At 40.7% G+C, this 27,222-nt stretch overlaps 1 protein-coding gene and 1 non-coding gene across 12 annotated transcripts in view; one reads left to right on the top strand and one right to left on the bottom strand.

Moving 5' to 3' along the window:
* The window catches only part of CACNB2 (calcium voltage-gated channel auxiliary subunit beta 2), a 417,779-nt gene that overhangs the window by 193,612 nt on the left and 196,945 nt on the right, over positions 1-27,222 (bottom strand). The window contains exon 1 of one of the 11 annotated variants that reach the window (XM_066387404.1): positions 16,801-16,886. The exons of 9 other annotated variants lie outside the window; for them this stretch is intronic. In XM_066387404.1, coding sequence (XP_066243501.1) covers positions 16,801-16,806 — 6 coding nt within the window. In that variant the 5' untranslated portion in view covers positions 16,807-16,886. Of the gene's footprint in view, positions 1-16,646; positions 16,755-16,800; positions 16,887-27,222 lie in introns of those variants that run through there. One more of the 11 variants, XM_066387399.1, reaches the window with a different exon arrangement.
* Positions 9,378-9,453, top strand: TRNAT-AGU (transfer RNA threonine (anticodon AGU)). The gene has a single exon. It is a non-coding gene; the product is annotated as a tRNA-Thr (tRNA).

Raw genomic sequence — 27,222 nt, 5'->3', positions numbered from 1 at the left:
CACCACTGGTCTACTCTAGGCAATATATAAGTCAAATAATTATATTTGTCTCAAGCAAATAAACTGGGTTCTGTGGTGGATAAAAAAAGAGAGGAACCACTTTATAAAGGGAGGTCAGGGAAAACCTTTGTGAGGAATTGTGGTTTAACTGAGACCTTAAGGATAAGAGAGTCAGGAAGAACATTCCAGAAAAAAGAACTGTAACTGCCAAGGCTGTGAGTCTGGAGAGGACTTGGCTTGTTGAAGGAATTGGAAAAAGAAATCCGTGATGATAAAGTACAGTGGGTCAGAGAGGACACGACCACAGGTGATGGGCTTCCTGGGGTGCCTGGACGAGCTCGCACAAAGCGAATTCGGGATTGGCTAGGAACAGTTGAATGAATCGGACATCAGTGTTTCAGAAAAAAAGGTGAGGAGGGGCCCAGACCATGGTGGCACCAGGGGGTTACTGGGGCTCCAGCTCAAAAGGAAGGGGAGACACGGAAGGACCACCCCAGCCCTGCAGGACTACAGAGACCCAGGTCCCCTAGACACGGAAGGACCACCCCAGCCCTGCAGGACTACAGAGACCCAGGTCCCCTAGACACGGAAGGACCACCCCAGCCCTGCAGGACTACAGAGACCCAGGTCCCCTAGACACGGAAGGACCACCCCAGCCCTGCAGGACTACAGAGACCCAGGTCTCCTAGACACGGAAGGACCACCCCAGCCCTGCAGGACTACAGAGACCCAGGTCCCCTAGACACGGAAGGACCACCCCAGCCCTGCAGGACTACAGAGACCCAGGTCTCCTAGACACGGAAGGACCACCCCAGCCCTGCAGGACTACAGAGACCCAGGTCCCCTAGACACGGAAGGACCACCCCAGCCCTGCAGGACTACAGAGACCCAGGTCTCCTAGACACGGAAGGACCACCCCAGCCCTGCAGGACTACAGAGACCCAGGTCCCCTAGACACGGAAGGACCACCCCAGCCCTGCAGGACTACAGAGACCCAGGTCTCCGGGGTCTATAGGGTGCTGCAGCCTGGGTGTGCCACAGACCCAGCTAAGCAACCCTGTGAAAGCCTCCAGAGAGGTATTATTTTGTGTTTTGTTGTTGTTGTTGTTTGGATGGGGAGTATATTTTACCTGTGAGTTAGTTGACTTTCATACCACGAAGGAGAAAGAAAAAATCAGGTCAGACATGGGGAGCCTAACTGGTGGGGCTCAAGCCAGATACTTCTTTGATTACAACTAGAGCTCTTGGTTTTAGCAGTGGCTCTGCCACAGCAAAAAAGAAACAAAATAAAGGCTACATTTATTCAAGTGTTATAATCGTTGGTGTGGTATCATTTACCATCCTGAGAAAAAAATCATATGCAAAGTCACACCAAATGCTGAGTTACATAGGGAAACCCTAGTTTCAAAAGAAAGTCTCTGGGTTCCTTTTCTTTTCTTTTCTTTTTTCTTTTCTTTTCTTTCATATAATGATTTTATTTTTAAAACCAGGTTCATTTTGGAAAAGAACAGCTACAGTTTGGGTTTACATGAGACCAGCTCTTTCTTCAGAATTCAAAAATCTAGAAAGCTCAAATAACAAGAAGTGTTAGAAGTATTACGTAGTTTCCTAAAACACTGTAATATCTTCACTTCAGAAGTGACTGCTGAAGAGAGAAAGCACAGATCGTTCCATGGGTGTGTTATATTTAATGCTCCGAACCCTGCCAATCCACGTGTAATATATGTGGAAGATGAACCTATTTTCAGATCCAGAAAAGTTGTCTCATACTGGTTGGTCTACCTTACTTCTCAAAAGTACCCCATTCCTCTGCTATTAGCCCTTTGGTCCTAAAGTGTCTTGAGACACTTCTAGAAACGGCCTCCCCTTCCCTATGGCCCTAATAGCAAAAGGAGTAAACAAAAACAGAAACAACAAAGTACAAAGAAGCACAGTGACTCTGGCTTTCTTTTCCACCTTGCTCCCCCGTGGCTGCAGGGACACGCAGCACAACCGACCACCCCGTCACACTGCTCAATTCCTCCTCAAGCTGCATGACCACTACCTGGGCGTAGGCCACATATCTCTCCAAGGACTCTTTCCCCAGCCCATGGGCCTTTTCAAGGGCGGAGCAAAGTGCTGGAGGAGGTAGAAGGGGTGGAGGGTGGACTGAGAGTTGGGACCAGGCCTAGTGGATGTTCTCACAGCACGTTATCAAGGAGACTGTTCCCAAAAGAGGCTGGATCTCCAGACCAGCAGTTGAAGGGCACAGTTTGAAGGGAAGAGACGGGCCAGTGCTTACCAATGCCTGTCAAATCATTAATCCCTTATTACCATACAGTGCTTTCCTAGTCTCAAGATTGTCATACATATATTTAATTCTTAAGGTTGATAGTGCTCATATTATTATTACTTCAATTGAAAAAATAAGGAAACACATTCTTTCTTGATCAGGTGGTGGCGCAGTGGATAGAGCGTTGGCCTGGGACACTGAGGACCCAGGTTTGAAACCCTGAGATCGCCAGCTTGAGCATGGGGTCGCCAGCTTGAGTGTGGGATCATAGACATAACCCCATGGTCGCTTGCTTGAGCGAGGGGTCACTCACTCTGCTGAAGCCCCCTGGCCAAGGCACATATGAGAAAGCAATCCATGAACAACTAAGGTGCTGCAATGAAGAATTGATGCTTCTCATCTCTCTTCCTTCATGTCTATCTGTCCACATCTCTCTCTCTCTCTCTTTCTTGCTAAAAAAAAAAAAAGAAACCATACTCTCTTAGATTATGAATGATGTGTCTAATATCATCTAGTTAAAGCCTATTCCAGTTTATTGTTTTAAAAGGAAACATAAGTTTCATTTGAATACTAAGCAAGTACACATCAAGCTACCAGCCACTTACTAGTATTGATATATACCAAGGGTTTCAAAATATTAACCAGCGTACTTAGAATTTGACCAATGCTTAGAAAGATTTATTATTTATACTAGAAATAAAACTTGGCTTATACTAATTCATTTTAATGCCTTTGGGCGCAAAAATAGATAATGGCTATTGTTAAAGTTAATAGACTCAACAGACACTCTAGGATAAATATGATTAAGGCAAAGCCTTTAACTGCTATAGAGCAGTATAAAGGAAAGTTGAGAATTAAACCAGAAATCTACATTTGCACTCTCAATCTAGACACTGATGAATATGAGATAGCTAACGGAGATATCATAAAGGAGAAAGAAAAAAAATCATATATATATATATATATGTTGTATGTCTGTATGTGTGACAGAGACAGATAGAGGGACAGATAGGGACAGACAGGAAGGAAGAGAGATGAGAAAGCATCAATTCTTCATTGCATCACCTTAGTTGTTCATTGATTGCTTTCTCATATGTGCCTGGGGCAGGAGGGAGCTACAGCAGAATAAGTGACCCCTTGCTCAAGCCAGTGACCATGGGGTCATGTCTAGGATCCCATGCTCAAGCCAGATGAGCCTGTGCTCAAGCCAGTGACCTCAGGGTTTTGAACCTGGGTCCTCCGCGTCCCAGTCCGACGTTCTATCTACTGTGCCAATGCCTAATCAGGCAAAAAAATTGTATTTTAAAATAATATTTTGCTGCTATCAAATATAACATTTCATAAATAAAAATAAAAAAACCTTATTAAAATATTATAAGTTACAACTTCACTAGAGATGATGTAGTATGCTTGATAGATTCAAAATATGCTCCCAAATTCCATTTATAGATTTTATTAATACAATTGTATATTTTCCTTCATTTTTTCAGAAGATGAATAAATCAAATATGCTAGCTACTAATTTCAAATTATGCTATATGTGCTATGTAAAACATTATTCTCGAAGAACTACAAAGTGTCACAAAGAAATGATTCTTTTCATTATTACTTGAGACATAGTTCTGCAACTAAACACATGTATTCCATTGTCATTTATGTAACAATGAAGTATAAACTTTTGAAACTATTAAATCTAATTAAGAGAAGCTCTCCCAAAGCAACGAACAGGGAGCAAAACAAAGTAAATAGCGTTCTTATAAATAGCACTGCAGGAATGCTTTTAAGCCCTGTACTTGCTTATCCTTCACTGATTAGTACTGGCTACCCTTCTCTTTCACAATTTATCAATCCCACTGTGCTTTGTCTCAGTATACTGCCATGATAACATTAGTCACTGAACAATTCCATAACCCAAGAGCATTCAAACAGTGGTGACATGTGCTATCTTCACAGCCCCTTGCGATAAAGCAATTACGTTCCCCTGGTGTCGTAAGAATTAACAGGACCAGATGCCATGATTTCCCTGCTTCACAAAAGAGCCCTGTAATAGGACGTGATGTGTAAGAGTCACCACAATTCATGCAATCTGAAAGAAAACCTGAATGCCAAATAAAGAGGCAGTACCCTTCCTAAGGGTAAGAATGAAGAATAATGAGACTGACTTGGGTGAATAAGGCTAGAGGAGCCTGTACAGCTCCGGTACTGCAGTGAATTCACAGAGAGAGCAGACCTGTAAAAATGTCATCTGTCAGAGCTGCGCAAGCAGGTCAAATGTCCTTATTAGGAGAAACAGCACTGGCCTGGAGAGAGCAGCAGAAGGGTGGGGGATGTGAAATTCTGCAAGTTAAAATTTGTGTTTTAAATGTTACAATTATTTTCCTGAGGTTTGTAAAAATTGTCAGCATTTTGACTTGTTGAATGGATGAACTAACAGGGAAAAGCTTTGAACAGAGACCACATTTTACAACAGATTCTATAACCTTGAAAGAAATAGGGGCATGAATCTGATGTTACAAAGTTTCCTAATTTTGTGATTAAGAATGTGACTTAATTTATTACATTGTTTTGTTTGCTTTGTTCCAGATAAGGGCAAAGAGAAAATTATGCAAATATGCTGAGTTGGAAATGATATCTGTCAGCTAATACAGACCATCTGGCTTCCTGTGTTAGAATGAAAAATGTAGCGAATAAGATCGATGGATGAGCAGGTGAGCCCAACAAAATTTTGAATGACAATGACGGTGTTGGATGTAGCAAGTAGTCTTCAAATTTATTATATTGTCCAATTAAAAAAATATAGAGGATGGTAAAGAGGCCACAATCAGTAGGTAACATAATCAGGTGAAGATCTCTGACCAGGTCCCATTTCCTCAAGCACCTTCTCTCTTATTTTATGACATTTATTTGATCACAGAATGAACTACCTTCTAATCTATAACCCAACAGGATGATGGGAGACCATATCTTTGGTCCAAAGCCTATAATTGCAAAACAAAACAAAAACAAACAAATAATAATAAAAAAAAAACCCTTATGTGGAATCCGGTTATAAACACAGATTACAGCAGAAAAAATGATATTATATATGCAGTCTCTATGAAAATATCTTTCCTTGACTTTTACATACATTCCCTTGTGGGAATAAATCCGGACTCTCATTTTTCTGAAAAGTAGCTGGGATGTCATGATAAGAAATAAACAGTTTATTTTTATTTCTAATGGATCATTTCAGAGGATAAAAAAATTGTGATAAAAGTGGCACGGTCAGAAAGGATGCAGATGATTTTTAAAGCACGAGTTAATTCCGAGGTGACCTGGGCACGCAGCTGGCCTTTGGCTGGGCTTCTGGGAGGGCTGGCAAAGCCTGTTGGCTATGGCAGGGTGTGTAGGGGGGATGGTGGTTGGCCTCACCTTCTGCTGTGGGACACTCAGGGCTCAAAAGTCAGGGAGGAGCTCCAGGAAGCCAAGTCTCTGTTCCTAAAGGAAGGCTGCAATAGCAGCAGGAGCAGAGTTGTCAGAGACAGGAGGGAAGCTGCACAGGAAGGTGTGTGCGCCCAGAGGCTACTCAGGGGCCCGAACCCGTTCCTGCTGCAGACACCTGAGTGCCCTCGGCTGGCAACCATCCTGGCTCTGCTCACATCCTTCACCTGTAAAATTGAGATAATCATGTGCCTATTCACTGGGTTGCTGTGAGAATTAAACTGATAAAACATAAAGAGTAAAATATCTGGCCTCATGTAACATACCTGTTCACTCAATTTGTTTTAATTCCATTTTTTAAAATTGTGGTCAAACAGAGATAACATAAAATTTGCCATTTTAGCCATTTTAAATTACAGTTCAGTGTCATTAGGATATTTACATTGTTGCGTGACCATCACTACCACCTGTCTCCAGAACTTTTCTATGATCCCAAACTGGAGCTCTTCATCCATTAAACACTCCTCATTTCTCCTCCCTCCCCTCCCCAGTGACCACCATTCTCCTTTCTGCTCTATAAGTTTGCTCATTACAGGCACCTCATCTAAGCAGAATCATGCAGTGCTTAATTTTTTGGGATTGGCTGATTTCACTTAGCATAATGTCTTTAATTTTAATGGCATTCTGGAGTGCTACATTTATGTTGATAGAATGAAAACTAGTCTTAGAGAAGGCAGGCACTTTCCCTTAGTTGTGAAACTTAAACAGATACACGTTTTTCTCAATGCCAGAACAGATATTTCATCAGCAAAAGGAACCCTTTATTCCTCCCACAAACTAGTTTTTGTTAGCTTGGGTAGCTTTAATTAACCTGAAGTTCAGTGACACTGGGTTTTTGGGTCTCTTTTAAACAAAAACTCTCAACATCTCCACCAATTAGTTGTTCCAGCTACAGCATCACAACTCAAAAGTTGTCCTGAAGGTGTCAATTGATGATTCTGGTCTGAATCCTTTCAGACTTCCTACAATGGCCTGTGAATTTCTACCTTTCATATGAAATACAAAGAAGAGGGGAGAGGTTGGAGATCTCTTTAAAATATAAACTTTTACAAGCTCAAATTCAGCCACAAAATCATCCTAGACCTCCACATGCCAGCTACAGTGAAAAACATACATAACTTAACTAAATTATATTAAAGAGACAGTTGACAACCCTATATTCTTTTTTTTTTTTTCTTTTCATTTTTCCAAAGCTGGAAATGGGGAGGCAGTCAGACAGACTCCCGCATGTGCCCAACCGGGATCCACCCGGCATGCCCACCAGGGGGCGATGCTCTGCCCATCTGAGGTGCGCTCTGTTGTGTCCAGAGCCATTGTAGCGTCTGAGGCCACAGAGCCATCCCCAGCGCCCAGGCCATCTTTGCTCCAATGGAGCCTCGCTGAGGGAGGGGAAGAGAGAGAGACAGAGAGGAAGGAGAGGGGGAGGGGTGGAGAAGCAAATGGGCGCCTCTCCTGTGTGCCCTGGCCGGGAATCGAACCCGGGACTCCTGCACACCAGGCCGACGCTCTACCGCTGAGCCAACCGGCCAGGGCTGACAACCCTATATTCTTTAATGGATAGATTGAACTGAATTCTACAACTTCTGATCTTTCAACCAATCTTTTATCTTGAAAGTCTGAATATTTATACTGCCTCTGAATATAGAGATTTATCGTTCTTTATTCCTCAATATTTACACAATTACATACATTTTTTTAATCTTGTTATGTTATCTGAATAAATGGTGATTTCTTTAAAAGCAGAGATCACATTTAACTTCATGTGGGTAGTACTCAAAACATATCATGTCAAGGAGATGAATAATTTTGGCAATATCATGAGGTAACTTCTTTTTCATACTGTTATATTTTGGGTATAGGTACAAGCTTCTTTCAAAAAAGTACCCAAATATCAAATTAGTATTAATTATTCACAGTCTGCTGTGAAAGTCCACTAAAAAAGTGGATAGAATCCTGAGACCTATGGAACACCATCAAGCACACCTACATAAACACAACGGGAGTCCTGGAAAGGGAGAAGAGAGAGGGAAAAAGAATACTTGAAGAAATAATAGCAGAAAGCTTTCCAAATTTGTAGAAGAATATTCATCCCACATCCAAAAAAATTCAGTGAAATCTAAGTAGGAGAAACTTAAAAATATTCATACTCAGAAACATCAAAATCAAACTGTCTAAAGGCAACACAAGCATCTTGAATGGAGAAAGAGAAGCAACCCCATCATATACAGTGATCCTAAACAAGATAAATAGCTCTCATTTCTCACAAAAACCATCAACTGGTTTCCATGGCCAGCAAAGCTATCCTTCAAAAATGAAGCAAAAGGTAAAGATATTCTGAAATAGACAAAAACAAGGAACATTTGTCAGTAAATAGTGAAAGGAGGGAGTCCTTCAGACTGCAATGAAAGGACACTAGACACTAATTCCACTTCACATTATGAAACGAAGAACACTGGTAAAGGTGATACGTACATTAGAAATGTCAGAGACAGGGGAGTGCAGCTTTTGCAGTGCGACAGCCTTGGACACTGAGCTGTGCATGATATGGTGATATGGAACTCAGTCTTGAAAGTTCCGAGCATGTGTTTTTATTAAACATTAAACCTTATTCAACTAAGTCACAGAAATGGTCATAAACTTGGACCCAACAGGAAGGCTCTCAGGCTTATCAGGTTTCATGCCGTAAAAATACCTGTGTTGGTGCCAAGATTGGAGAAGCCCAAAGGCAGGGTCGTGGGGGAGGTGTAAGAAAAGGAAAAAATAATATATGAACTTTAAAAACTTGATTCAATATATATTAATATTGAAGGTGCATTCTTCAAGCAATCGCCAGGGCTTCCCAAAAGGCAACACTCAAATGGCTATTCTGAGATGCTTGTAGCATTTTACATCATCTCCTCTGGGCCTTACAATCTCCAGAGAAAGCCACAGAGAGGTAAGAATTATTACTTTCATTTTATAGGTGATAAAACAAGCCAAAAGATGTTAATCAGCTGCTCCCAAACAAAGAAACCAGAGTTACAATCAAGAATAAAATCTTGCTTTTCATTCGGTGTATTGAGGGCTGTCCATCCTATCACGTTCTCAAAGCAAAGCCATTTTATGTCCATGAGTAATAAGACGCTTAGGAACCCAGGATGGTACGAAACAGATGTTGTCAAGGAAGCACTTGTGTCAGAGGGTGTGGAAACTTTTGAACGGTGTCACATCCATTTTGTGTGTTGGTAGTAGAATAAGGATATTAGGTATTATTTAAGCATTTTGATTTTTCCCTTCTCTGAAGCCTAAAATGTTATTAACAAGTAGCAAAAATATATAATTATACCAGAAGTTTAAAGACAGCTAAGTACTGTTGATAAGGTTAACAAATGATATAATGTTACATAAAAGTTAAATGACAGCAGGTCCCCTGCCAAGAACGAGTGTAGAAAATTTCAGTTTTCCCCCCATGTGGGAATAGTAGGGGAGACGGTCCCCCTGGATGACTAATGGAAGGGGGAGGCCCAGTGGGGCCTATAGGGTTCAGGGTCCCTTCTGGGTTCTGACAGTCCTGCCTGAATCAATAAACACCTGACTACCTATGGGCTCATGCTGTCCTTGACAGTGCAAAAATCTACGTTTCTAGGCCCTGGCCGGTTGGCTCAGTGGTAGAGCGTCGGCCTAGTGTGCGGAGGACCCGGGTTCGATTCCCGGCCAGGGCACACAGGAGAAGTGCCCATTTGCTTCTCCACCCCTCCGCCGCGCTTTCCTCTCTGTCTCTCTCTTTCCCTCCCGCAGCCAAGGCTCCATTGGAGCAAAGATGGCCCGGGCGCTGAGGATGGCTCTGTGGCCTCTGCCTCAGGCGCTAGAGTGGCTCTGGTCGCAACATGGCGACCCCCAGGATGGGCAGATTATCGCCCCCTGGTGGGCAGAGCGTAGCCCCTGGTGGGCGTGCCGGATGGATCCCGGTCAGGCGCATGCGGGAGTCTGTCTGACTGTCTCTCCCCGTTTCCAGCTTCAGAAAAATGAAAAAAAAAAAAATCTACGTTTCTACCTGAAGGTAACACAGAATACACTTCTCATGCTAACTACAGCTTGAGTCAGATGAGTTTAACTAAAGAATAGTTACTACCTTTCTGCAGAAAATAACTTTTATATCTGAATAAAATTGAAAGTTTTTTCTTCCACTTTCCAAAATTAAGCCTTAATCCTCTGACTGGCCTAGTGTTGATTTCTAATCAAAAGAATACTGTTATTGCCACATGCTAAAGCACCTTTTAGTGATGTCAGCAGGGTGTTGTAATATATATGGAAGATCAGTCTTTGTTGTTGTTGTTATTTTAAGAGAGAGCAGGGGAGATGGAGAGGCAGACTCCTGCATGAGTCCCAACCAGGATACCCTCCGGCAACCGCCATCTAAGGTTGATGTTCAGACCATTCTAGCTATCTTCAGTGCCTGGGGCCAACGCTCAAACCAATTGAGGGGAAGAGAGAGAGAGAAAAGAGGAAGAGGAAGAGGAAGGGGAAGAGAAGCAGATGGTCGCTTCTCCTGTGCATCCTGACTGGGGATTGAACCTGGGATGTCCACACACTGCGTTGACGCTCTATATGCTGAGCCAACTGGCCAGGGTAGACAAGTCTTTATGAAAGAAAATATTTTAATAGCTAAAACTGGATGAAACTTTATAATAGTTGATTCCTTAGAAAGAACTATTCACTATCTTACAAACAAAAGTAACACTGGAGTCTATACATAGGATCTAATCAAATAATATACACAGAAATACTAAGAATGTACAAATATCCAAATAAATATTCACATTTGATAGTAATATAAACAGAAATTAAAGGAATATTGTGTGTACTTATATACATTTGAAAGCAAATATTAATACCTAGAGTGGGCTGTATTGAGATGAAATTAGCATATTAGTAATAGTGTGTTGGCATTGACAACTGGTATAATCAATTTCAAGAGAAATGGAAAGCCATAGCCAGAGACATAAGAACATTCAGACCCACTCACTGTGCATACAGTTCCACACCTGAGATTTGTCTTAGGGAAGGTATTTAACAGAGTACCCCCAAAACATATGCTCAAGATTTCAATGACAGATTTACTGACCTATAAAAACAAAATTACAGAATTAACTAAAAGTCCAAAAAAAATGAGCATTACATTTGGACAAACTATGGTAAATTCACACTGCTATATCATTCTGTGATTAAAAAGTGATCTCAAAATATATTTGAAGAGCCTGACCGGGCGGTGGCACAGTGGATAGAGTGTCAGACTGGGATGCGGAAGACCCAGGTTTGAGACCCCGAGGTCTTCAACTTGAGCGAGGGCTCATCTGGTTTGAGCAAAAGCTCACCAGCTTGAGCCCAAGGTCGCTGGCTTGAGCAAGGGGTTACTCGGTCACTGAAGGCCCGTGGTCAAGGCGCGTATGAGAAAGCAATCAATGAACAATTAAGGTGTTGCAACGCGCAATGAAAAACTAATGATTGATGCTTCTCATCTCTCTGTTCCTGTCTGTCTGTCCCTGTCTATCTCTCTCTCTGGCTCTCTCTCTGACTCTGTTAAAAAAATAAAATTTGAAGAGAAAGAATCCAGAATATTCTGTTCACTGTAGTTATAAGCATAAAAATATGTAGGCTTGTGGAAAAAGACTACAATGTCATTTTCCAGAATAAAAATATTTGACCAAAAGTAGTGAGACTGTGGGGCATTTCTACATACATTTCCTTTAATGTTGCTTCTATGTGTTTTTAATACTAATAACTTTTAATTAATGACTTTGACATGTAGAGCTCCTTTTCAAGTTTATTCCTATCTTTTCTTTTCTTTTTTAAGTGAAAGGAGGGAAGGTAGACAGACTCCTGCATGTGCCCCAACCAGGGATCCACCCTGCAACCCGTCTGGGGCCAATGCTCTGGGGTGAATGCTCAAATCAACAGAGCTATCCTTAGTGCCTGAGGCAGATGCTTGAACCAATCTAGCCACTGGATGAGGACAGGAAGAGGGAGAGAAGGGGGAGAGGGAGGGGAAGAGAAGCAGATGGTCACTACTCATGTGTGCCCTGGCCAGGGTTCAAACCTGGGACGTCTGCAAGCCCGGCCGACGCTCTATCCACTGAGCAAACCAGTAATTTAATTTAACAATAAAAATTACTCTGCAAATCTCTGTTAGGATTGCACAAAATTTTCATTTCCATGAACTGATTTTTTATTTTATTTTATGGGCAAGGTGACATCAAACATTCTGGCATCTCCAGCTCACAAAGCCAGCATCTCTGTGTTCCTCCGTTAAAGCATCTGTGTAGACATATACTAGCCACCAGGCCTTTTTAACATTATACTTCCATTTAATACAAATTATACCTGAAAAATGATGCAGGTACACCTGTAGTCTTAGACCATTGTTGTTGTTTTTTATAATATATGGGAATAGCCTCACCTGTGGTGGTGCAGTAGATAAAGTGTCAACCTGGAACACTGAGGTCTCTAGTTTGAAACCTCAGGCTTGCCTGGTCAAGGCACATATGGGAGTTGATGCTTCCTGCTCCTTCCCCCATTATCTCTCTCTCTCTCTCTCTCTCTCTCTCTCTCTCCTCACTAAAATAAATAAATAAAATCTTTAAAAAATATATATATATATGGGAATACACAGGCACATGTTAACTTCCTCTTTTTTTTTCTAAACTTATTTGGCAATATAAAGGTGAAGAGAAAGAAAAAATAATACTTAAAAAACTTCCTATACTCCTTTTTTTTTTCTTTTTTGTGAGAGAGACAGAGAGAGGGACAGACAGACCGGAAGAGAGAAATGAGAAGCATCAAATCAAATCTTTATTGCAGCTCTTTGTTGCAGTTCCTTAGTTGTTCATTGATTGCTTCCTCATATGTGCTTTGACGGGGGTGGGGTGGGGGCGGAAGGGGCTACAGCAGAGCAAGTGACCCCTTGCTCAAACCAGCAACCTTGGGTTCACGCCAGCGAACAAGGGGGTCATGTCTATGATCCCATGCTCAAGCCAGTAACCCTGCGCTCAAGCTGGCGAGCCCATGTTCAAGCCAGATGAGCCCATGCTCAAGCCAGTGACCTCAGGGTCTCAAATCTGGGTCCTCTGCATCCCAGTCCAATGCTCTATCCACTGCACCACCGCCTGGTCAGGCCAGACTTCTTAGTGTTTTTAACCTCCATCATATTTTTTGTTCTCTCAGGCTTATTTCTATTCAGGAGCTCTGGCTCTTTACCATTCTGAAGTTGAGGGCCACTTTGAGAATCTGCTGGAGGTACATGTTCATGTACCATATTTCCCCATGTATAAGACGCACCTTAATTTTGGGACTCGAAATTTGGAAGAAAAAAAGTATTATGTAAAGTTATTGAACTCAAATTTTATTCATCATAAAATTCATATAAGTCCTCATCTCTGTCAAAACTCTCATCCATTAGCTTGTCCTCATCTGTGTCTGATGATGAATCACTGTCTTCAAAAATGAGCACAAAAACAAGCACGAAAAAGTGGGAAATGCAAGTAAAAAAAAACTACAACACCATATAAGACGCACCCAGTTTTAGACCCCAAAGTTTTATGGGGGGAAAAAAAAGGCGAGTCTTATACATGGGGAAATATGGTATACACAGATGGATATTTGCATATAGTTTTGGTGGTTTATACTTTCCAACCCTCTGATACTAGATTCTCAGAATTCCAATCAGGAGTCCCACTTAACAGGACTGTTAATTATTTCAATCTCTCTATATTACTTCCAATATGCAAATTAATAAAGAAGCAAACTCAGAACCATCTCTGCTGCCTCTCCCAGATATCATAGTTTGGGATCTCAGAGCTAAGATTTTTGTTATTAGTCATTGCAGAAAATGTAAGTAACTGTGATTCAACTGTAGGCACTATGCTAAGCAGTCTACAAGCAATGTAATAAATATTCTCACAAATACCTTCAGACATATTATTATTCCTATTTTATAGATGATGAAGCTGAGGCTCAGAAAAGATAAAACTTGACAAATCACACAGATATTAAGTGGATAGTGTAGTATTCAAAGTCAAGTCTAACTGGGTCCAAACATTTGCCTTTAAATACAGTCAGAAAAAAATGAAATTATAAGTAAAATTTTAAATAAATAGAAAAACCTGCATAAATTGAAAAGATTATTTGGAGTAAAGCAGATAAAGGAAGTGGCCATCTTGGCACACAATTGCAGTCATAAAAGATATTATGTTCAAGAAACTATTATGTTCAAGAAACTTACAAAGAACAAATACAGGAATTCGTAAAATGGTAAAAAGTGTATTTAATATTAGTCACGCAGGGTCATATTTTTGCCTTTGGCAGTGAAAAAGTATCTATAAAAATTACATTGGTTTATTAGTTTCATTTTTTTTGAAGTTTTTACTTTTTTTATTTTACTTTATTTTTTTTAGAGAGAGAGAGAAAAAGATGGTGGGAGCAAGAAGCATCAACTCATAGTAGTTGCTTCTTGTATGTGCCTTGACCGGGCAAGTCCCGGGTTTTGAACCAGCAACCTCAGCATTCCAGGTTGACACTCTATCCACTGCACCACCACAGGTCAGGCTATTAGTTTCATTTTAATGCAAGAATAAAAATAAAATGCATAATTTCTAAGTGTGCTTTCATGCTTTTGGGGTTTGTAGTGACTTTAAAGAATATAACATGTGAAAACTGAAATCGTACTTGAGTAGACAAAACAAAAACCAGGTACTTTATTCAGCATTCTAAAAAGTTATTTCATAATGCATACACATATATAAATACATAACAAACTATGCATTTTTAAAAATTCTCTCTATATTATTATCCAGATTGAAAGAAAATTTCTCTCATTACTGTGGGACTATGAGAATAACTACATTGAAGTGTTAAATGGGAATTTAAAAAGTCTTTATAACGACTTATTTTTAAATTTAACCATTAGGCCCTGGCCGGTTGGCTCAGCGGTAGAGCGTCGGCCTAGCGTGCGGAGGACCCGGGTTCGATTCCCGGCCAGGGCACAAGGGAGAAGCGCCCATTTGCTTCTCCACCCCTCCGCCGCGCCTTCCTCTCTGTCTCTCTCTTCCCCTCCCGCAGCCAAGGCTCCATTGGAGCAAAGATGGCCCGGGCGCTGGGGATGGCTCTGTGGCCTTCTGCCTCAGGCGCTAGAGTGGCTCTGGTCGCAATATGGCGACGCCCAGGATGGGCAGAGCATCGCCCCCTGGTGGGCAGAGCCTCGCCCCTGGTGGGCGTGCCGGGTGGATCCCGGTCGGGCGCATGCGGGAGTCTGTCTGACTGTCTCTCCCCGTTTCCAGCTTAAGAAAAATGAAAAGAGAAAAAAAAATAAAATAAAATAAAAAATAAATTTAACCATTAAAACAAAAATCATTGTATTTATCAGCCCTAATTGAACGCAGGTATTAGTTAAAATGACGTCATAAGAAACAAAAACCTAGGCTTGGCAAAGAAGAGGTAGCTTAAAAGGATACACATCCCTGTGCAGAGTCCCCATAACACTTCAAGACAGAAATGAAATTAACTGTAGGATAAATTATTCAAATAACTATTTTAGAATCATATAGACTGACATTCCAGTTAAGTAACAGTGACATTGGTGTGCCCAATTTTACCACTGAAAATATTCAGAAGTGACTGGTGGAATGTATTTGGCAACTTGGGTGTTGGATTTTCCAATTTTCCAATTCATAATGAAATTTCTTTGCAGGAACAACCATAGCCATTATTTCGTGTCTGATAATAGGAAATGATAATTCTAGACGTCTTTCAAAACAAACAAGTATCAATTTCTGAATTAAATGTGAGTGGCATTTGAGAAACTTAGAAATTTGTGTGAGTATTGAATATCCAGAAATCCTTTACAAGGAGTGTATACATTGCTGATCAGGTCAGAGCCTGAGGAAATACAAAACTGTGGTATACAAAATTCCACGGGGCCAACACAAACAAGGAGAATTATATTTTCAGAAAATTAAATATGCAATGTAATAAACGGTCGTTGAAATCACATAGGTTAAGCTAGGCTTCTCACAGTTCACTAACTGTGCTGCTATATGATACCACACAGAACAAATGATTGCCACACAGATATTTCTCAGCAAGTATTTTTTTCTCTGTTAAAACTAACTTTAGTGTAGGCTGGAACACCTGGAAACAAAAGAGGTAACCTGAAAAGAATTTTTAAACAAGCTGTATTTTATTGACTTAAAAATATTTTTGTGCCTTATTAGCACAAGTATTTCTAATCTTATAATTTTTAGAGGCTACAGTTTATGTTTGGGTTCTAGAAATATTATTTTCTTCTATATAGCCGTCCTCCTAAAGAGGGGTGCCGCTAACGCTATGATCTTTTCTTTAAGAGTTCCAAATCAAATCCAAACATCTAATTACTGTGTTCTAAAGGCTGTGTGCTTCAGTATTTTAAACATTAGACTCTCCTGATAGACTAACACGATAACTAGCAATCAAATCTTAATTTGCAACCAACAGAGGAAGTCAAATCACCTTGATTTATATACAAAGGCTGAAGAAACAAAAAGACTCAGTGGCTAGCCTGACCCACAATGCAACAAGTGACTGTCTGCATCTGGAAAATGCATGTTCATTTCCACTGTTTCTCTACTGTCCCTTTCTCTCCCCAGCTACTTAATTGATCTCTATAAGACAGTTTAAAATGAATGCTACATTTTACTTGCTCAAACCAACCAAACATTTACATTATAACATTGTGAATGATAACATTTCTGGCAAGAGAAAGACAACTTTTCAAAAGTGAAGCAACTAACATGATTTTAGCTTAAACTCATTAACGATTCAGTACATTCCTGCTTCCTTTAAACCACACCGTGTACCTGGCCTGCCTCTCTGCCCGTATGCTTACCCCAGGAAAAATGCACTTAGTCTGAGGAGACATGAGGCGTCTGTCAAGCATGCCAGCCCTGTTCCAAGTGGGCTCAGCTTTCCAGGGGGAATAGCTTTCACAGGAGCAAGAGCTCAGTAAAATAGCTCAAGGCAGCCAATCTTGCTTTGCTGACCTGCATAGCAACCGCTTTCCTTTTCCTTGCTGGCTGGGGGCATGCAGGCTCAGCCAGTGTGACTTGACAGAGTTCTTGAGATTACAAGTGTTCTCAGTTCCAGAACCACTCAGGCAGGCAGAGGAGCAGATCAGAGTCAATTAACAAATGCAAGGAGGTGGGTCTTTCTGTACTTTGAATGACATCAGGTGGCTTGGAAGAGAGACGCCTGCCAACTTGTGCAGAGTAACATTTCATTAATATCAGATGACGCCTTTGAGCAGCACTGGCCACCACAGCGCTTAAAGACCTGCCCTCTAGAACAACAGGCTTCCCAAGTGACAAGCTGTTTGCCTTCAAGAAAACTTGTGGACTGAAAAAGAGTCTAGAATAACAGTGAGAGCATTCTTCCACTCCTATCAAGGGAGAAATAGTTCCTCTTTTACATACAACAAAGTGACATCCTTCTTTTGTGGTCACCTTTTACAATGTGTACGCAGAATTTTTTTTCACATAGTCAAATAAGTATCACTTGGATAAATTTCATTTTAATTAGAATAACTCCTTTTCATCAAAAGACACCTTCAGAACGTGAAACGATAACCAAGATACTCTAAGAACATTTGCAAAGCATATGACAAAGGATTATTAGCCAGAAAATAGGAAGAACTCCTATAAGTCAATACATAGATCTAAAAGGATAAGAAAAAAACCCCCACATAAATAGATAAATCATTGAAGAGAAAAGCTTAGTGTCCAACAGACATAATAAAATGCTTGACTTCAGTACTTATTGGAAATACAAATTAAAATCAGAATTTACCATTTTATACCCAGCAGAGGAGAAACATCTGTGTATCTGAAACTACCAGGTGTTGGTGAGGATGGCAAGCAGGACTTGACAAAGTGTGACCTGAGGGCTAAATCCAGCCAGGAATCTGTTTTGCACAACCTACAAGCTAAGAATGTATTTTGCATTTTTAAATGATTGAAAAAAGTTAATGAAAAAACTATATGTAGTGTCCTTAAGTAAACATTCATCAGTCACAATTATTCACTTATAAATAGGCCACGGCTGCTTTTTTGTTACAACAGCAGAGTTGCATAGTTGTGACAGGCATCAAGCTTAAATATGTCTTATCTGGTCCCTCACAGAAAAGATTTGCCACCTCCCCCAATAAAGAGCAGGCAGACTTGCGTGCATGGCTGGTGGAAGTAGAAACTGGTTAAGCAACATCAGAGATTTAGCAAAGTGTTGTGAAATGGTAGATGTGTGTCTCCTTTGGCTGGCCTTGCATTCCTCAGTAGTACACAGAAAAACCCTCGCATGAGTACACAGGGCAATGTAGCTTCAGAATGGTTCCAGCAACACTGGGGTTACAGTAACAAGCTGGAAAGAGACTCAATGCCTATCAACAGGAAGGTGGGTGAACAAAGTCTGAGGCACTATTCAGCCCTGAAAGTGAATCATTTATAACTAACTATGTATATGGATAACCACAAACATGGGGTCTGTAGAAAAAAGCAGGCCACAGGACCTTAATATCTCAAGAACCATGACACGATTTGTATAAAGTTTGAAAATATGTAAAAATACTATATACTTTATGGAAGTGGTTCAAGTACAAAGATAAATGTGAAAGTGAGTACCAAATGCAGAATAGTGGCTCCATCCTGATGGAAGAACATTCGGAAGGGTTCACGGGGCGGGGGGGGGGGACCTCCATGATTTTATTCCTCAGACTAGGTCTTGCCAATGCCCTTGTTCATTACATTATTATCTACGCTTTTCTGTATCCTAAAAAAATGCATAATAAATTATTTATTCATAATAAAGAAATAATTTTAGAATGAGGACAAGTAGTGAAATGAATCATGCTACAAAATGCCTGTACATTAAATGACATTAAAATGTTTTTGGGACACTTTCATTATATGACAAAATAGATATTTGACAGTAAGTAAAAGAATATAAGTAAGTAGCCTGTCAATTTTTTTCACAGTAATGACCCCACTGTTAAAAATATTGAGAAAAAGCTTGTAAAAAACATATAAATTTTATTTATAGCGGTTGCATCTGGGTAATGATTTGAGGCTATTTTTTGAACTTTCTCAAATGGAAAGGTTTGAGGGTATTTTTGGACTTTCTAAAATAAATAAATATTGATATTAGTTTTTCAACCTCAAAAAAAGTTTTTGTTTATCTAACAGGTAACCAAAAAGTATATAATTTCTAGGGAAATTATAAACCTTTGCTTAATTGGCTATTTATTACACATTAGAATATTTTATATCTCTGTGAGGGTAGATACTACTGTGCAGAAAACTGATAGAAAAGAATTTGACAGAAATGCCAATGATCTCTCTCTTGTATAAAAAACCACTTCCCAATTGTTGTTTTACATTCTGCAAAGTATTAACTACATCTGTATCTAATTTAACATTCTGAGCCCAGTACGCTTTCTTTCAATGATTATAAATACTTATTCTCTTCCACAATCTTTTATTTATTTATTTTTTTATTTTTATTTTTTTTCATTTTTCTGAAGCTGGAAACAGGGAGAGACAGTCAGACAGACTCCCGCATGCGCCCGACCGGGATCTACCCGGCACGCCCACCAGGGGCGACGCTCTGCCCACCAGGGGGCAATGCTCTGCCCATCCTGGGCGTCGCCATATTGCGACCAGAGCCACTCTAGCGCCTGGGGCAGAGGCCACAGAGCCATCCCCAGCGCCCGGGCCATCTTTGCTCCAATGGAGCCTTGGCTGCGGGAGGGGAAGAGAGAGACAGAGAGGAAAGCGCGGTGGAGGGGTGGAGAAACAAATGGGCGCTTCTCCTGTGTGCCCTGGCCGGGAATCGAACCCGGGTCCTCCGCACGCTAGGCCGACGCTCTACCACTGAGCCAACTGGCCAGGGCCCCACAATCTTTTAAACTGGCTCTATCATCCTGTTTTTTTTTCCACAATGAATAAAAAAAAAAATTTTTAAGCACATACTCATGCCATATTTATTTGAAAGAAATGTTCTGAAGTTTTTGAAAAATTATACTTGGATACTAGTTTTCAATTGGAAACGTAATTTCTGACAATGATATATATGATTAGTAGCTTTCCAGATCTAGCCCACATTAATTTATGATGCCACTAAAATATATCTGCAACGGGAAAATGTTAACTAATGTTGATTTCAAGTCAAGTAAAGAACAACTGGGGTTTGAAGAAGAGGAGGATGAGAATGGAAATCCTGAATGGAGCGCACAGGAATGTCAAAGCCTTTTCAACTTCCTATAAACTCTAATACTAAACAATACTCTTGTCCTGTACAGGTATATCATTCTTTTTACACCTCACGGTTTTTTTATTGCTTTCAAATGGGATGGAAGGATATCTTCTTAAATTCCCTGGGAAGAACATGAAGAGAAACAATGAAGAAGAGGGATTAGGAAGAAGAGCAGGAATCAATGTTAAGTGGACTGCTGAGAGTGAAAAACAGGAACAGGAACAACTGCGTGCATGCAGGGAAGGGGATGACGGATTGTAGAAGCAAGACTGCTCATTGGGCCAGAAATCAGAAGAAAAGAAAATTCTATGCCGATTTGGTCACTTTCTGGTCAATGTTCAGAGAACAGAAAAAAGAAAGCGACCTTCATTTAGGCAGGTACGTCAATGTCCAACCCTGAGTCTTTTTTGTCTTTTCATACTTTTGGCAAATTTTCAAGTTAGGTGTTTTTAACTTAGGGAATGCCTAAACAAGCCATACATATTGTAAAATAAATATATTAAAAATAACTTTTCTTCTTCTTTTTCTTAGGTGTAAGATAATTTCTCTGTTTAGAATGCATTTTGAAATAAGTAAATGAGAGAAAGCTAAGAACTGTATGATTTCACACATAGGTAGGATATAAAACTGAGATTCATGGACACAGATACAAGTGAAATGGTTATGGGGCAGTGGGAGTAGGTGAGTTGGGGGCACAAATACACGGTGACAGAAAATGAGCTGACTGTGGGTGATGGGCACACACCACAATCAACAGTTGAAATGCTATGGAGATGTTCACCTAAAACTATGTACTCTTACTGATCAGTGTCACTCCATTAAATTTAATTTCTAATTAAAAATAAATAAATAAAAAAGAAGCATTTTCATTGCGGAGCATTGGAAAATAAAGAACCAAAAACAAAACAAAAAACAACACTTATCTTTGCCATCCCCTCAGGTCCCTGATTTATAAAAAGGAGCTAAGACTTCAAAGGATAATTGTCAGGATTACATAAAACATCTAGTCCACATCTGGCACATCAGAGATTGCAAATAAATGTGATTTTTTCATGCTATCACTCACTGTTTTTCAGCTGGGGGTCATTTTGCTCCCAGGGGACAGTTAGTACTGTTTAGAAACATTTTTGATTGCCACACAGGGAGGGGTAGGTAATTAACTAGCCTGCAGTGGGTAGAGGTCAGGGATGTCATGCAGCATCCTACAATGCTCAAGACAGCCCCCCACCACAAAGAATGATGCAGTTCAATGTGTCAGTAGTGCTCAGTTGGAAACACTTGAAGGTGCTTTTCATATCATATTGATGTGACATGCTTATAATTAAAACCTAAGATGATACAATGTGAAATTTAAATCATATCTAGCTCTACTTCAGGTTATCTGAGCGTGGGGGAGGGGACTGGAGGAGATGGGGAGAGGAGGACTGACCACTGTGGACCTGGGGCTCTGAAGCAGCCCCTGGGAGCTCAGCCACATGCCCAGTAATTCTGCTTCTCTGCAGGAGGAGGGAGCTCTGCGTCAGATTTTAGAGGGAAAGACCTAAGGTTTCTGCAGTCCCTACTGGTACTCACATCCCAAATATCGTGCCTTAGTTTCTTTTCAATTTTCTTCTACTGCTGCACCTCTTAAACCACAAGCTGTCTTGGCTAAACTGTGAAAAAGGCTTAATGGAAATGATATTATAACTAGAGAATTCCTGGAGTGCTGTTTTTGTAACTAAACATGTATGTTCAGTAGTCTGCCGAGAGAAGGCTTCTTTTTATTGTTATATTTGAATTCAGAATTGCTGTGCTCTGCCTGCACACACAGCAGTCAAGGAGACAGTGATCAGCAATTCCCAGTCCTCGTCTGAGGCCACCTTCCCATTTGTTGTTTTAAACTTTAAAACACCAGCAGATCTTTCTGCACAAGGAGGTGCAGTAAGTATAAATGGCCAAAGTATAAATATGTTCTGTTGCCAGGAGACCAAAAAAAAATGCAGAATTTTGGAGGTCACATATTTCAAGTGGCCACTCCAGACTTCAAAGTCCAGACTGTTTATCTGACCGGCAAGGACTGTGAAAAAATTCCCTGATCACACCCGGGTTTGGAGTTTATGCCCTCAATAGTGCTGTCTTTGATTACAGAAGGCCGTGAGATGTGTCTGAGTCTGGATAATTATGGCATGCACTAGCCAGACAGTGAATCATCACAGCAAAGCAAAACCCTAGCGTGAGTATACACTTGAAGCCTCACATGTATTTTGGGTAAATAACAGTCAAACACATCACTTCCGCAAAAAATAAAAATAGAAAGCAATGTCAAATACCATAGTAAAAATAACAGATCTCCTCAGAACAAAATGAAATTAGTCATATCTACAACTGACTTTTCTTTCCACCTATCATGTAGCCCTCATGATTTCTTTTTTTTTTTTTAATTTCCTATGACAATTCCAACAGAACTATTGGTTATTGACAGAGAAGCTTATGGGAGAGAACAAAGCAATTTTGTTTCAAAGCTCTAGTGTTTAACCCAAATAGTTGTACTATTGAGTTTTCTTTCTCAGAAGTTATTCCCCTACGCAGCCACGTCAACCCTGTCCCCAGTTCATCTTGCTGCATGGACGGAGGGTGGGGAGATCTTCATTTAAAGGATTCAAATAAATGAAGTCCTGTTTTTATTTCATAAAAATTTTAGCACTGGGGAGAGAACTCAGCTTTTTGCCTTTTTCTCTCCTTAATAGACTAGCTGTCCTTTTTCACATATTATGTGCTTTTTCATTAGTTAAGAACTTGTACTGCCTGAATAACTTCTGTTTTGAGACAAGGTTAATTTCAAACATCACAAACAATCAAGTGCAAGAACTAAAAGGGACTCTCTCCTCCACTGTCCCCGTTCCCCCATCATTGGGTAAGATATATGTGAAAGGAGCCTGAGTATTGCTATTAATGAAGAAACAGTAAGTTTATCTACATCAAAGTTGCCACTTCAAACAATTCTAGAAAAAATAGGAGTGCGAGGGGTTTTGGGGGCTCCTTTGACTCCTCAGACCCCCATGGATCTGTCCCATGGTGAATTTGACTCTGAAAGACATACTGTATAATTTTTTGGTAACTGCAACCTGCATTTAAGATAACAAGACTCTCTATGCCATTAAATGTCTTTCTAGAATTAATATAAAAGAAAAACTGATGATGACTTCCTGTAGGAGTTGTATGAATCTAAGTAATTCATGTATTATGTTTAGTGTTTCAATATTTCCCCTTACTACAAATGCCATGGGATTATTCAATATAAGGTGTGTGCTGGAGACTAGGTGGTTACACAGAGGGCTGAGGTGCTGGGCTTTCGTACTGTCTTTGAGATCCTCTCTTTTCCATCCCATTTCCCAATCCTATTCTCCTAGCCCTTCGGTATCCTGCTATTTTAGCGTCTCTTCTTGCAATGTTCACTTCTCACCTGTGCTAAGAGAATAATTATTCCTAACTCTCTAACACTCTGTTTCCGTGAGGCGGCCTCTGGGTTCCAGGCTCCTGTGTGTAATGCCACTAGGGACCTTTGCATCATTGTCCAAAGGCTGTTCACACGTTACATGCTTCCAAAAGAACTCCTGATCACCCCCCCACACACACCCCAGTCTTTTTTTTTTTTTTTTTTTCATTTTTCTGAAGCTGGAAACAGGGAGAGACAGTCAGACACACTCCCGCATGCGCCCGACCGGGATCCACCCGGCACGCCCACCATGGGGCGACGCTCTGCCCACCAGGGGGCAATGCTCTGCCCATCCTGGGCGTCGCCATATTGCGACCAGAGCCACTCTAGCGCCTGGGGCAGAGGCCAAGGAGCCATCCTCAGCGCCCGGGCCATCTTTGCTCCAATGGAGCCTTGGCTGCGGGAGGGGAAGAGAGAGACAGAGAGGAAAGCGCGGCAGAGGGGTGGAGAAGCAAATGGGCGCTTCTCCTGTGTGCCCTGGCCGGGAATCGAACCCAGGTCCTCCGCACGCTAGGCCGACGCTCTACTGCTGAGCCAACCGGCCAGGGCACACACCCCAGTCTTGTACACCAGTGGTCCCCAACCCCCGGGCTGCAGACCGGTACTGGTCCGTGGGCCATTAGGTACCGGTCCACAGAGAAAGAATAAATAACTTACATTATTTCCGTTTTATTTATATTTAAGTCTGAACGATGTTTTATTTTTAAAAAATGACCAGATTCCCTCTGTTACATCTGTCTAAGACTCACTCTTGATGCTTGTCTTGATCACATGATACATTTATCCGTCCCACCCTGAAGGCCGGTCTGTGAAAATATTTTCTGACATTAAACCAATCCGTAGCCCCAAAAAGGTTGGGGACCACTATTGTACATGAAAGTGAATAGCATCCCACATCCCTGGGATCCAGACCAAAACTCCTCAGTAAGTCCTGTCAACTCTGGCAGTAACCTTTGTCACCTCACTCAAGACCTCCTTAGCAACAGCCTCTAACTCATCTCATGACTGCTGTCTAGTCTCTACAGAACAGCTAGCCCAGCCCTTCTGCAGGCACGGATTTGCTTCTATCACTCTGCTGCTCCACAACCCTCCAATAGTTTCGCACTGCAACTGAAGTACTGTGGCCGCAGGGTCTAGTGAGGACTGGCTCTGGACCACATCTCTGATTTCATGTCCCTTCACTCTGCCCATCATGGCCACACTGCAGCCACACTGGCCTTCCTGCTGTCCCCAGACTGTGCCATGTGCATTCCGGGGCCAGGGCCTCTGCACTTGCTCTTCCATGTGCTCGGAGCATGCCCTGCAGACACTCACATGGCACCTCTGTTCTACAGCACTTGGGTCTCACTTCCAAACTCACCTCCCCAAAGAAGCCCCCACCCAGGACCAAGGTGCAACTGCTCTTCATGACATTGCCTTATTTGATTTTCTTTATAGCGTGAAGCAGTGGTTGAAGGTATCTTACTGAGTTATTAATCGTATTTGCCTTCCCGTAAGAAAAGAGTGTAGAACTATGGCTTATTCACCATGCTCGTTTCAACGTGCACAACCTCTTACTGCTTTTATAGTAATGTGATCTGGCCCACAGTCCAGCAAAATCTGGATGTCCTTAAAGGAAGTAGAAGGTACAGCAGCCTTAGAGTCAGCAGAACACAGTTATTCTTTTTTATAATTAAAAATTAAAAAAAAATTTTAGTTACAGTTGACATACAATATAATATTAGTTTCAGGCATACAGCTTAGTGATTAGGCATTTGTATAACTTACAAAGAGATCACCCTGATGTCTAGTACCCATCTGGCACCACACAGAGTTATTATAATATTATTACCTACATTTCCAATGCTAATTTTACCTCCTTGTATAAAACTGTTATTCTATGAAACATGTTGAAGAATAAAAGGGCTGTGCAATAGTCTCAATCAGTAAGAGATTACCAGTTATAATCTCTCGGATATTCACAATTAATTCAGGCAAAAAAAAAAAAATGGTCAGAATACCTGGTGCTTGCCTGGTTAACTGAATTTGTACATACTTCTTATTTAAACTAAAGTTTGTTGACATAGTCAATCGTAGAAGGGGTCTATCTGATAGTTTTCTGCATTTGTGTTTGATTATATAATATGCTGCTCACAAAAATTAGGGGATATTTCAAAATGAATATGAAGTGATAAAATATCCCCTAATTTTTGTGAGCAGTATATATATGAAGTCTGCCAAACATTTTTTTATAATAATTTTATTTTTTTTAATGGGGCGACATCAATAAATCAGGATACATATATTCAAAGATAACTCCAGGTTATCTTGTCGTTCACTTATGTTGCATACCCATCACCCAAAGTCAGATTTTCCTCTGTCACCTTCTATTTAGTTTTCTTTGTGCACCTCCCCCTCCCCCTTTCCCTCTCCCTCTCCCCCCTTTCCCCATAACCACCACACTCTTATCAATGTCTCTTAGTTTCACTTTTATGTCCCACCTACGTATGGAATAATGTAGTTCCTGGTTTTTTCTGATTTATTTATTTCACTTCATATCATGTTATCAAGATCCCACCATTTTGCTGTAAATGATCCGATGTCATCATTTCTTATGGCTGAGTAGTATTCCATAGTGTATATGTGCCACATCTTCTTTATCCAGTCATCTATTGATGGGCTTTTTGGTTGTTTCCATGTCCTGGCCACTGTGAACAATGCTGCAATGAACATGGGGCTGCATGTGTCTTTACGTATCAATGTTTCTGAGTTTTGGGGGTATATACCCAGTAGAGGGATTGCTGGGTCATAAGGTAGTTCTATTTTCAGTTTTTTGAGGAACCACCATACTTTCTTCCATAATGGTTGTACTACTTTACATTCCCACCAACAGTGTATGAGGGTTCCTTTTTCTCCACAGCCTCTCCAACATTTGCTATCACCTGTCTTGTTAATAATAGCTAATCTAACAGGTGTGAGGTGATATCTCATTGCAGTTTTGATTTGCATTTCTCTAATAACTAAAGAAGATGAGCATCTTTTCATATATCTGTTCTGCCAAACATTTTAAGCATTAAATAGTGAATGTAATTTTTATGATTCACTTGTGTTATCTTTAAAAAAAAACCCTCTAAATATTTAAAAAATCTTTCAGCTTTATTAAGGTATAAGTGACATAAGATATGTAAAGTCTATATCATGGTGATTTGACACATGTATACATTAAAAAAGGACTCCCCCATCCTTTAATTAACATATCCATCACCTCACATATTAATCTTGTTTTCATTATTTTCTCTGAGTATCAAGTGAAAAACTGGAGTTCTCCCAAAATAAATATTTGAAGGATATGAAGATTTTTCTCTCCTTTTTCTTTAAATATCAAATGAAATCATCTACTACAAATATCTGACTTAGGGTTTGGTTCACAGAGCTGACCCCTGATGATTTCATTTCATTGAGGCCCACTACTATTATTATTTTTTTTTGTGTGTGTGTGTGTGTGTGTGTGTGTGTGTGTGTGAGAGAGAGAGAGAGAGAGAGAGAGAGAGAGAGGAAGTGAGAGAGATGAGAAGCATCAACTCGTAGTTGCGGCACCTTAGCTGTTCATTGATTGCTTTCTCATATGTGCTTTGACTAGTGGGCTTCAGCTGAGCCAGTGACTCACTGCTCAAACCAGTAACTTTGGACTTCAAGCCAGTGACCTGGG

This window comes from Saccopteryx leptura, chromosome 5, assembly GCF_036850995.1.
Source record: "Saccopteryx leptura isolate mSacLep1 chromosome 5, mSacLep1_pri_phased_curated, whole genome shotgun sequence".
In the NCBI taxonomy this organism is placed as follows: domain Eukaryota; kingdom Metazoa; phylum Chordata; class Mammalia; order Chiroptera; family Emballonuridae; genus Saccopteryx; species Saccopteryx leptura.
The sequence above is the reverse complement of the archived record's forward strand: the minus strand, read 5'-3'. Positions and strand labels throughout refer to the sequence as shown.